An 11,991-nucleotide genomic window follows, 5' to 3' on the forward strand; every position below is an offset into this window, starting at 1 on the left:
TGTTCAGTTTAATCCCTACATTCCCACAACTTTTTTTTTCAGTGAAGAGAATAATTTCTATGTATGTATGGTTCCTGGTTTATATCGGAATTCCACTCTTCCGTCGAGTTATTTTCAGATACGGTATCGCGGGCTCCTACCATAAATAACTAGCATATATTATTTTTAGAGTTCCGTACCAAAAGGGTAAAACCCACAGGTAAAACCGGGTAAAAAATAAAAGTGAGTACGACTTCGCTGTAGGTCTGTCCATGCGTCCGTCTGCAACCAGGCTGTAGGTATCTCATGATCATATCTGTGATAGTAAAACAGACGAAAATTTTAGATAAAAAGTATATCTGTTGCCGCTATAAAGACAAATACCTACTTAAAATAAGAATAATAAACATATTTATCGAGGCTCTCATATAATAAGCTCGAAATGAAAACTTTTTTGCTCGATATTGATAACGGAAACACGTAGATGCTTGAAATATTCGTAGGTACAGAAACTTTAACAAAAAATAATAATTAAAGGTATAACGTAATTTTATGTAACTAAATTTATGCTTTAACTATTTTTTGCACTTAATCTTACTAATTACTAATAACTTACTTATCTATACTAATATGTATTATAAAGCTGAAGAGTTTGTTTGTTTGAACGTGCTAATCTTGGGAACTACTGGTCCGATTTGAAAAATTTTTTCGATGTTACATAGCCTGTTTATCGAGGAAGGCTATATATTATGTCGCTAATACCGACAGGAGCCGAGCACTGCGGGTAAAACTAGGGTACGTTGCTAATAACGTTAAGTATGTATGTTTTTTTTTTGTTCCCCTTACTGGAAAACCACTGAATGGATTTTGATAATACATAGGTAGTAGTTACTTGACAGTCAGAACTTATGAATCAGAATATCACTTAAGCAATAGAAATACTTGCTTTTGCCTGCGCGTACGCGCGCGGCACAACTAGTCCTTATATAATTCAGGTTAGTAATTTTAAAATCGTCAATAAAACTACTCAAATATGAATAAAATTTCTCATGTAATATTTTTCTAATAAATAGTATGTATTACTTATTTACATAAGTTTAGAACAGTAGTTGGCGATTGTACATTTAACAGCATACCTACTATCTCCGTCTGTTAATTATAAAAAACATCAAAATGTTTACTTGGATCATTAATCATTATAATATAAAAAACATGCCTAATATAACAATCACGAACTCCAGTGGATCTTTGTATTTACTTACATATTATATTATGCTAATTGGAATATAACATATTATATAAATGCAAGAACATTTCAATCACAAGATCATATTGAAATACCTATATCTATCAAAATGTATTTTGTATGTTTTTACCAAGAAGCATAGACACATATGTATTTATTTGATGAATTTCGAACTAAAGCTGCCAGTAGATCCAAGTAGATTATAGAAAAGATCTCTTCTCTCTGTTCATTACAAAAATGTTTTTTAATTTGTAGATATACAAATGCTATACCAATCGCCAAATACCGTGCAAGATTTGTCACCCAATTATTTTTCATCACCTTTCACTGGAGGAGGATGTCTTATAAAATAGTGTATTGCATTATATACAAGGTGTGGTGCAATGTTGTGCAAAGGATGGACTCTGTTCAGTTCATTGTTCGGTGAGCCTATGACGAAAGGATCTCCTGCTCCTGTGCCGTGCTGGGCCACTGACAATCCACTCAGTGTGTAACATGTGTGGTATATATCGCGAGGTCTGGAATAATAGAAAATTGAATTAACAAAACATATCAACTTTACATAATGTAGGTAATACTAATAAGTAGATTGTAGGTGTTAAAATATAATTTGCTTACATGAAAGACATGTTAAGAGGAGAATAATTTTCGACTATTTTGCAGCAATTTCAAGAATTTATAGAAAACTTAATTTATATGCTTATAAAAATGGAAATTAAGGACATATTATTATTTAGTTTATGTTGATTATTGAAAAATTACTTACTTTCCTGGCTTATCCACAAGCCCCCCTTCTGGTGCTTCACAGCAAACTATTATGTATTCTTGTAAGGCACCTTGGTTAAATAAAACAGTTTCTATTAATTCTTTGTTTTCTGAAAAAAAAATTTTCTATGGAGTATACACAAACAAGGTAGGCTTAAATATATTGTTACTGCATTATAAATAACTTTTATATTTTTACCTTGTGACAAAATAGCACTGATTATAGGTAATATTGCCCCCTGCCAAAAAGAATAACATCCATCAACTAATTTGTTTGTTCTTCCTTGGAAACCGCCCTCTAAACGCATTTGACGGTTTACACTCCATCTCAGCAATGCATCAACATCACATAATTGTGTTCTATTCAGTAAAGCTAAGCAGGCAATTCCACAAAACGCGTAACCACCATGTGCTTCCATACCGGGACAACCCGCAAAACCACCTTCATATGTTTGACAGCTAACAACCCATTCTGCAGTTTTGTCAAATAAAGCATCTGTATATATGTTTGTGAGTTTAGCTACACTAGCTGCACAATAGGCACCTCTAATGTCCTGTTCTCCGCCTATATGAAGTGCAAAGGAACCATCCACATCCCTGAGAGTCCATAGGAACTTTTGTAATTTGCTCCTGTCTATTGAATTGTATGCTTCATCTGTCCCAATTATACTTAATGCATTTACAGCAGCATAAGTTGTGCCTAAGTGTGGGTGTTGCAAGGGTCCACCACCGTACCCACCCTCTTTGTGTTGGCATTGTTTGAGGAAGTTCACAATATCAGAAAGGGTTTCAGCTTGAGGCATATCATTTAATAAGTATAGAGCATGCAAGATCCAGTAAATAAGCCATGGCCGACTTGCATCCAAACATGTATAATTTTTTGGCAAAGTCATTAGCCATGAATTTAAAACTCTGCTATGTACCTTTTTCCTGAGTTTCGGTAAGTTTGGATCAATTGATGCATCACGCTCAAACAGCTTATAAATTCTGGAGATAACTTTTTCAACCTGTACCTGAAAGCATTAAAATATTATGCTTACCTTGCCCTTTTAAATTGTAACTTTTAAATAACCTCATAGATACTGTTATAGCTTTAGGGATATAAGTGAAAGATTTTATTACGGTTCGTAAGGGCAGAAAGATTCAAATTTTAAGGGGATAACATAGTTCATAAATAAGTACCTGTTCTGTAGATGTTTCAGTTTCAACATGTTCATCGTTGAATACCTCTTTTACAATATCACTAAAAAATCGTATTTGATTTTCCATAGTTTAAAAGCTGTATTGAAATTATAACCGAGAGAATTTTAATTCAATTGTATACATAAATCTGAATGGTTGCCAATTGGAACGGCTAAATTTATTTACTAGCTGTAAACAATACACTTCTAGATGAAGATCTGGGTTGGCTTTAGTTAACTGCCGCACGAATTTGTTGGAAATATTTATATTTTTAGTTAGCTAGGTAATGTAAGATTGTAATTCCAAAATATTATCGTTAGGAAACTTGTAGTTTTTTAGTTATTAATTTTTAAAGTTAATAATTTTTTGTGCGAAAAAAGTGCATTTATCCGTTTTGTTGTGCAAAAAAGCGGACCAAGACGTTCTATTTCACTGTACTGTGACTTTACGCTGCGGCCGGCGAGTGCCAAAAGCGATTTTAGGGCGATTCCTACTCAAACAAAAAAAAAATCTACGTAGGTAGGTTAAAAAACTATTAAACTTTTATTTTTAATATCCAAATAGGTAGCGAGGAGCGAAGCGACGAGCGTGTTAGGTTTACTCTTGAACTGCCGCACGAGCCGAGCGAGCGAAGCGAGCGTGCCGCGGCAGCGGCCGGCGAGTGCCAGAAGCGACTAAAGGGCGATTCCCACTCAAACAAAAAAGACGTGTGGCACTCGGGGACTGCCGCGGCAAAGCTATTGCATAGCATGCCTCAAGCCGCACCTTCGTGCCCGTCGGAGTGGGGAGCGTGAGGTTTTTCGTTACGCAATTTCTGGATTCGGTCCCCGCGCTCAAGGCCCGCGATAGAAGCTATGCAATAGCTTTAAAAAAATCTACGTAGGTTAAAAAACTATTAAACTTTTAGTATTCAAATAGGTAGGTAGCGACGAGCGAAGCGACGAGCGTATTAGGTTAACATTTGAACTGCCAGAAGCGACTTTAGGGCGATTCCCACTCAAATAAAAAAAACTACGTAGGTTTTCACAACTTGTTTGTATTTTATTTATGTATCGTAAAATTTTTGTTACACCAATTCCATACATTTTGAGGTTAGAATAGGAAAATTGATTTTTCTCCAAAACTATTGGTTTCCTAACTTTCCCCTTTTGGTGGGAGGGTCCCCCCCTCCTCCCCCCCATCCCCCACCCACAAAAAACCTATAATTCGTGCGGCAGTTCTCTAAAGAAACCCCGAAGATCTTATAGGCAGTGGTAACCTAAGCCTTTGTATACAAAGCTTACAAACAAAATAATCGTGGTCATAAGTGTTATTTAAATTTTATTTTGGTATGAACTCAATAATTAACAATGCTTGAATATAAAGGATATATCTACTATTAATTAAAAAAACAAATAATTACAATTGTTAACAAAATTGATTTGAAAACTGAAACATGGAATATCTTTAGTAAATAATTATTTGAATAGATCATAGATGTTTGAATAGCGAATATGACAGTCAGTGTCAATAATTGACATCTGAGTAACTGACAGGATGGACAGGATCTATCATTGACATGAAATTCCACAGATTGGGGACAGATTTAATATGAAACAGCTTTTAATTATCGGAATACAGTTTTCAATTTCACGCCATTGGGAGTATTCAGAGAGAAAGCTTGAAACTTATAAGCGCTTATCGGCGCTTGTCATGTTCATATATTTTCCTGCGCGGGTTGACAGCACTGACAGGAAAATATATGAACATGACAAGCGCCGATAAGCGCTTATAAGTTTCAAGCTTTCTTTCTGAATACGCCCATAGATTGTTTCCCAATCTTGAGCTGTGTGTGGTTATTCTCAACGCGGTTGGTGACAAGTCCCCATAAAAATTTGCTTGCGAATGTGTTGGTTCTCGGTTAATTCGGTGCGTGGCTCATAGCTCGGCGCGAAACTTGTCTGGAGACGCGAGTTTCAGCTTTGGTTGGTGCAGTGTGTAATCTGTGTGTGTAATATTTACACACAGCTTGCAAATTATTGCTACATGCTCGCCATGTGAGAAAATATTTGACAAATGACAGTCAGTGAGTGATTTGAAATGTCACTTGTCAGTTGCACATGGTAGATCCGAAATTGTCAATTCCACATGATTACCTAAAACAGTGTTTATTTAAGTTTATTAGGTAAAAAATCTACAATTGAATCTATTATTGAATCATTTTCTATTATATTTATTTTTTCTTATATAATCCCATGAAAAGACAAAAGAATTAAGATACAAAATGGGTAAACACAAAAAGTTTTTAAACAAAAAACGTAAAGGATCTTTTAAATCCGTATCCAAGAAGAAGAAGTCTGATCAAAAAGATAAAGAAATTGTAAATAAAAAGGCAATTTTCAATCGATATAAGGACAAACAAAAAGTTGCAGAAGAATTGATTAAAAGAAAACAGCTGGAAGATAAATTTAAAATGCAACAGGAAACATTTTCAGAAAGTGAACCAGAAGATGATACTTATGAACAGTTAGTGTCGTGTTTTAAGCGGGATAAAAATAACTTGGTAATAGAGAGTGAAGATGAAGATTCTATGAGCGACAATGAATCCTTAGAGAATGAAAGAACCATGAATAACTTAGAAGAAAGTAACATTTCCAATGATACGGACAATGATTTAAATGAAACCAGTGATGATGATGAGGATAATGATGAAAAAATTATGGTAATTAATAAAATGGTTTATGAACAGTTAAATAGTCATTAGTTTTCTTTTTTCTACCAGGGATGGCGAGTAATTAAGCCTTCAACTTCAATAAAAATCCCTGTCCCATATACTTTCTTTCATAAATTTAAGGAGCAAAATAAGACAAGTATCTACATAATTAAAAAAACACAACACATTAATTAATAATTTATGATGATTTTTATTCACAAGTAATCAATGCATTCGATTCTAGATGTAAGGTTTCGATTTTTAGAGTAACGTTACCCTAAAAATCGAAACTGGTATTTAAAAAGAAAAAAGGTTTATTGACACAATATTGTAGTGACATCAGTTGTTTAAATCAGAAATTTATTATTTTTAGAATGGTTTATCAGTAAAATCAAATCTTAAAATTACTTGTATTGGTCTTTATTATTATATATATATAATTATTATATGTAATCGTAATTGAAATAAAATGTTGTGTGGTTTTATTAAACCACGGTAAAAGTGAAACTGTTCGAACGGTTCCGAACACTGCTTTGTGTAGCGCATGTCGCATGTCGGTCGGCTGCCGAGTAGGTATACCTACTCGGCAGCCGCGATACACGTGACATGCGCTACACAGACCAAAAAGTTTGAGACGATGTAATAAAAGTTTCACTTTAAAAAGTTAAGCATATGTGCAGTTCTAACAAAACAGTAATATATTATTCTATGTCATCGTTACTAGGTTACGTTGTTGAATTTTGTTGAACTGTCAAATGTTGCCTATTAAAATGGCTCTACTATAAGGTATTATACAAATAGAGGCTGTTGATACTAAGTTTTTCTTTATTTTCCAGATTGCTGATGAAATTGAATTAGAAAATGATGATAAAGCTGACAATGATCCTTTCACAAGGCATTTTGAATATGATTTGTCTGATGAATTATTGGTTTCATTATCTAATAACCCTCCAAATGAAAAACAATTCACTAAGATATGGCCTTCACTTGGTCAACTAGTTGTGGCCATACCACAACCATTAGAGTCACTAAATAAGAAACCCAAATTAAAAGTTTCTATCCTTGAAGAAAAAATATATGCACCAATAGGTACTATGCCACACACATTCAATGAAGTTAACTATGAACAATTGAATATCAAATCACAAATTAGGGGCAACATAGTAGCATCAAATAAGAAAAATCTTATTAAAAGGGATTTAGAATTAACTGAAGTCTTTACACCATTACAAAAAGAATTATTTGCTATAATGAATAATTATCAGGATTTGTTTTATACTGAAAGATCATTTTTGAATGCTGATGAGATTCGCTATACCTATTGCTTACATGTGGCAAATCATATGTTAAAGACAAGAACTAAAATTCTTCACCACAATGTAAAATTGGCTAAGAAATCCGATGTAACTGATGAATACAGGGATCAAGGCTTAGTGAGACCAAAGGTGATTTTATTATATTCCTCTTATTACATTAATCCAGTAAAATTATATTATATGCAATTAACCTTAACATGCGACAATGTTTATGTTTCAGGTGTTAATATTAGTTCCATTTAAGGATGCAGCTTATAGGGTTGTTAAAACTCTGATAGATATTGTGGTACCTAAAGAATCAGGACAAGTTGTAAACAAAAATAGATTTGAAGATGATTTTACTGGAGGAGAATTAATAATGCCCACAAAAAATCCTAAACCTGAAGATTATGAACTGCTATTTAGTGGCAACACAGATGACACTTTTAGACTGGGGCTTACACTTACAAAGAAAACATTAAAAGTAAGTTTTTACACCATATTCCAAACTTTATTTCAATGCTTTAAGTTTAGTACCACTTGAAATTCTAGGCAATAAAAAAATTAAGAATACTATCAGGTTCTAAAAGTGTGGTCAGCAATCATTAATCATTCTAGGAATTAGGACTGTGATGCCTGCTTGTAACCAAGAGCAGGCCTGTGTATCTCCGTGTGTAGGTATTAAAAACATACGGTCTACAGGCGAGGGCCATTGCGCAAGGGCTAATCTGGCCAAGGCTGCCGCAAGCGAAAGAAAACACACGCGAGCGCGCTATTTCGACCACGTTCAACTTTCTAGATAATTGCAAGATGGATGGCAAAAAGATACTGTGCAGTATTTAATTGTTTAATAACATACATTATATTGTACATCCATACACACTGACAAAATTTCGCCTTTATAATATAAGTAGAATTACATATTTCAAAAGAGATCAGTTAAGTAATAAATTAATTTACTAGTGAGATAACAATAATACAATTTTTATGTTTCATCCGAAACAAAAACAATTCCAGATATTTTTACACATACATAAGCTCTTTCAATACAATAGCCACATATAACTTATTATGAACCGTTGTCCCGTGAATTAAGGCCTATATTCCCTCAAAAAAAAAATTGGTAGGTATGTAAATGAACACATGCTCGACCTGGAACGCGAGCTAAATTAAACCATATTGTTTATCACATTGAGTACATATTTCTTTGAAAACTATTGCGAAGAAAAGCTTCTGTAGCTAGCTACTAGTTATTATTCTGTGCCAAGAGTGTATTTCTTGGTAAAATTATCACAAGAAAGATACCTTATAAAATATATTATAAAAGTTTCATATTTCAGCTCTACACAGATTTTTATGGATCTGACATTTTAATAGCATCTCCATTGGGCCTGCGAATGATTGTTGGGGCTGAAGGCGAAGAAGAAAGGGACTATGATTTCTTAGCGTCTATAGAATTGCTTATATTAGACCAAGCAGATGTATTTCTCATGCAGAATTGGGATCACTTACTACACATTTTGGATCATTTTCATTTACAACCCAAAAAGACTCATGGAACTGACTTTTCGAGGGTGCGCTCTTGGGCTGTCAATGGCTGGTCTAAATATTACAGGTACATGAAAATATTTTATCATAATTAAAATAATAGAATACTATGCCACTTCCTACTTTTTACTTCAAATCCTCGCATTTGTTGAATTGCTTGAACAAAGATTTTACGAATATTTCGACTTTGAAACAAACACTGTCCATGCTGGCAATGAAATACTAAAACGTACGCCTATACAACTTGTGTATATTAATGATTAGATTGAAGCTTTTAAATCAACAAAATATTAATAAATGGAAATATAAAAGGAAGTAATTTTTTTTAAGTTTTCAAGCATGTAAATATAGTTTACATTTAACAAAATTTTTGTTCAACTGTGTCTACCTATTGTGACCACCCTACTAAAATTTGCACTTCTCAATGTATTCAACGTGACTCGTGAGTGAGTAAATAAATAAATTATTTATTGCATAAAACATGTTTTTGATGGATTTGGTCATCTTACTTCAGATCTGAGCTTCAGGCGTAGAATATTTTTTTATAGTTTATTGCATACGTTAGAAGTAAAAAGCGACGTTGTACACCAATGAGAATGTCGCTTGACTTAATTGTCGCATCGTAAGCGATATAGCGATACGTACGTAGCGATACGTAGCGATGGCGTATGGTAATACGCTTTCGATACGACGTCGTGTTCGAAGGAACTATAATTATTATATGTTTCAAGTTTAATTGATGTATGGATGCTAATTATATAACTGAACGTATTTTGATCAATATCAGTATTATAAAATCTTGCACAAAAATAATGATTAGTGTAAAATTGCATGTCAGTCTATTAAGCTCTCTTACGGGAGAGTTGGAGCTAGTATTAATACTTAATATTAGTAGTATTGTAGTTATTTTTTAAATTTTGATCTGAGTTATTTTGAAAATAAGTGCTATAACTTGCCATTAACATGAAGTGTTGTGTGTAAAATCTTTTAATATTTTCATTTCAGACAAACATTGCTTTTCTCATCTATTTCGTTGCCTGAGATAAGGTCTGTGTTGAACAAAAAATGCCAAAATTACGCAGGAAGAGTTATTATTGCAAATCCAACCGACGTAGGCAGTATACAGCAAGTAATTGTTCAGGTCCCACAATTGTTTCACAGGTATGTTGGTTTATTTTTTTGTTCTATTATTATTTAAACTTAACTATGTATTAGTATAGCGAGCATGCAGTAAAAACTAAAATTCGTGGGAGTTCATTATATTAAGAATAACATCTGTTGCTTATTCAAGAATGAATTTCGTTATAAATGTTTCCTGCTTATACATTCATGTCGATAACTGAAATGAAATATGCAGATATTTATTTGTTACTTCATAAGCAAGTGCTGCCTGGCAGCTCACCAGAAGTAAATATTTATTTCATTCATTACTAAAATAACTTTTTCAGGTTCAATGCCACCAGTCCTTTGGCATCTGTGGATTTAAGATTTGAATATTTCATTAAGGAAATTCTCCCAAAACAGAGGGATACACTGATGAGTCATACATTAATTTATGTGCCGAGTTATTTCGACTTTGTGAGGTTACGTAATTATTTCAAGAAAGAGGACATTAGCTTTGTACAAATTTGTGAATATTCAAAGGTAGGCAAGTAATTTATAATAACTGAATTTAAAATGACTAACTATAATATAATATTGTCTATATTTATATTTTTTCTCTCTCGCTCTTGTATTTTTCAAGTTAAAGTCTTTAAATATGGCTGCTAGAGATCGCCATATGTGATAAAACTGCCTCTTCTCATTGGTGTACTGTAAACAGTTAGACTCTCAATTGCCTATTAAAAGGTCGTCAAATAGTATCCGATCGGCAGTGTATAAAACATTCATTCATTAAAATTAACACCTTATTTCGTCGAAATAATGTTCAAAGTACATTTTATCGCAAATGAGAGAACTCTGCCTAATACACGCGTCACGCGTCGGCAGTATTTTTCTTCGCCCAAATATCGAGCGTAATTGTGAGTCTAGTTTTTTAATGTACTTCAATGCCACTTGTACGAATTTTCAACAGACAAAAAACAAGCTTTCCAAGTCGACGAGTACCTATAGATTTTTAATTTTGTTATAATATTGTATAATACAAAAAAACAAATATGTATAGTTTTCGAACAATACGAATTAAAAATTAAATACTTAGTCTAGGCGTGGACCATGTACATGAGATATTAATATTTTAAAATAACAAATTAATAATTAAATATTTATTTATTACATTGCGTATTTTTGGATGGTGTTCAAATTCACTCGCAGCGCATCAGTATGTCATTATAAAAGTTCAATGACCCATTTATGTCGAGATATTTCATAACTATCTGTTCCCCGCGGTTTCTCCCGCATTGCTCCGCTCCTGTTGCTCTTAGCGTGATATATTATAGCCTTCCTCGATAAATGGGCTATCTAACACCGAAATTGTGTTTATTTTTAGGATGCAAAAATCGCTAGAGCTCGGGATATGTTCTTCCACACTGAAGCTCACTTCCTGTTATATTCGGAACGTGTTCATTTCTTTAGAAGATTACGAATAAAAGGCATAAGACACATAATATTTTACCAGCCGCCTACATACCCGCATTTCTATTCGGAAATGCTGAATTTAATGCAGGTTTGTTGAAATATTTTACTAATTTGAACTGTTTTACTATTTAATACTTAAGACTTATGAAAATTAGAAATTATATCATCTAATTTATTTTCCATCTTACGATCAAGTAAAAATTAATAAGTATATGGGTAATGGGACAGAGTAAAGGATAGCATTCACGTTTTTTAACAATTATTTATCTCATGGCAAGAATACCAGTAACTTTAATTGAGCGAATTTCAAAAAGTTCTTTTTTTAAACAGGAAAGCAACCAAAACAAATTTGGCGGGAGCGACTGCAACATGACAGCGTCGGTTCTGTACTGCAAGTATGACATGCAGCGCGCCGCCGCGTTGCTTGGCGCGCAACGCGTGGCACGCATGGCCGTTTCCGATAAATCTGTACATATGTATGTTACTGGAGAAAAATAAAGCATTATATTTTAATTTTGTTTTATTTTTCTTGTATTATTTTTATTTTCAGAATATAAATACAGGGTTAGTTTTCAATGACCAGCCAAAATTTAAAATTAAGATCTAGATATTAAACCAAAGGTACATTTGAAATATTATTGTCGAATAAAAAAAATAAAAATAAAAGCATTCATTTGAAAATGTCTTAAAAATTTCCTAAATCAACA

The 11,991-nt window shown here is 33.2% G+C and overlaps 2 protein-coding genes across 2 annotated transcripts; one reads left to right on the top strand and one right to left on the bottom strand.

Moving 5' to 3' along the window:
- Positions 1-1,011: 1,011 nt before the first annotated feature.
- Positions 1,012-4,637, bottom strand: Fntb (Farnesyl transferase beta subunit). The gene is made up of 5 exons (XM_089706987.1): positions 4,575-4,637; positions 3,173-3,361; positions 2,190-3,003; positions 1,992-2,100; positions 1,012-1,743 (listed from the first exon to the last, which is right to left on the bottom strand). Exons 2-5 carry the CDS (start codon positions 3,257-3,259, stop codon positions 1,533-1,535), a joined length of 1,221 nt encoding a protein of 406 aa, XP_089563113.1. The 5' UTR covers positions 3,260-3,361; positions 4,575-4,637; the 3' UTR covers positions 1,012-1,532.
- Positions 4,638-5,279: 642 nt separating this feature from the next.
- LOC149480532 (U3 small nucleolar RNA-associated protein 25 homolog) lies at positions 5,280-11,797 on the top strand. Its single transcript, XM_089706338.1, has 8 exons — positions 5,280-5,873; positions 6,701-7,309; positions 7,401-7,643; positions 8,500-8,774; positions 9,713-9,868; positions 10,156-10,351; positions 11,196-11,372; positions 11,615-11,797. Exons 1-8 carry the CDS (start codon positions 5,436-5,438, stop codon positions 11,780-11,782), a joined length of 2,262 nt encoding a protein of 753 aa, XP_089562464.1. The 5' UTR covers positions 5,280-5,435; the 3' UTR covers positions 11,783-11,797.
- Positions 11,798-11,991: the final 194 nt, after the last annotated feature.

This window comes from Colias philodice, chromosome 18 (genome assembly GCF_061535455.1).
Source record: "Colias philodice isolate Cphi_HAF_F1 chromosome 18, ilColPhil1 Martin Lab GWU primary, whole genome shotgun sequence".
Lineage (NCBI taxonomy): Eukaryota > Metazoa > Arthropoda > Insecta > Lepidoptera > Pieridae > Colias > Colias philodice.

Coding starts and splice junctions, on each gene's coding strand:
- LOC149480532 (XM_089706338.1), top strand. CDS start 5,436: ATGGGTAAACACAAAAAGTTTTTAAACAAAAAACGTAAAGGATCTTTT. Junction 8,775..9,712: donor GGCTGGTCTAAATATTACAG/GTACATGAAAAT, acceptor TTTTCATTTCAG/ACAAACATTGCTTTTCTCAT. Junction 9,869..10,155: donor GTCCCACAATTGTTTCACAG/GTATGTTGGTTT, acceptor TAACTTTTTCAG/GTTCAATGCCACCAGTCCTT.
- Fntb (XM_089706987.1), bottom strand. CDS start 3,259: ATGGAAAATCAAATACGATTTTTTAGTGATATTGTAAAAGAGGTATTC. Junction 3,004..3,172: donor CTGAAACATCTACAGAACAG/GTACTTATTTAT, acceptor TAATGCTTTCAG/GTACAGGTTGAAAAAGTTAT. Junction 1,744..1,991: donor CTTGTGGATAAGCCAGGAAA/GTAAGTAATTTT, acceptor CTATTATTCCAG/ACCTCGCGATATATACCACA.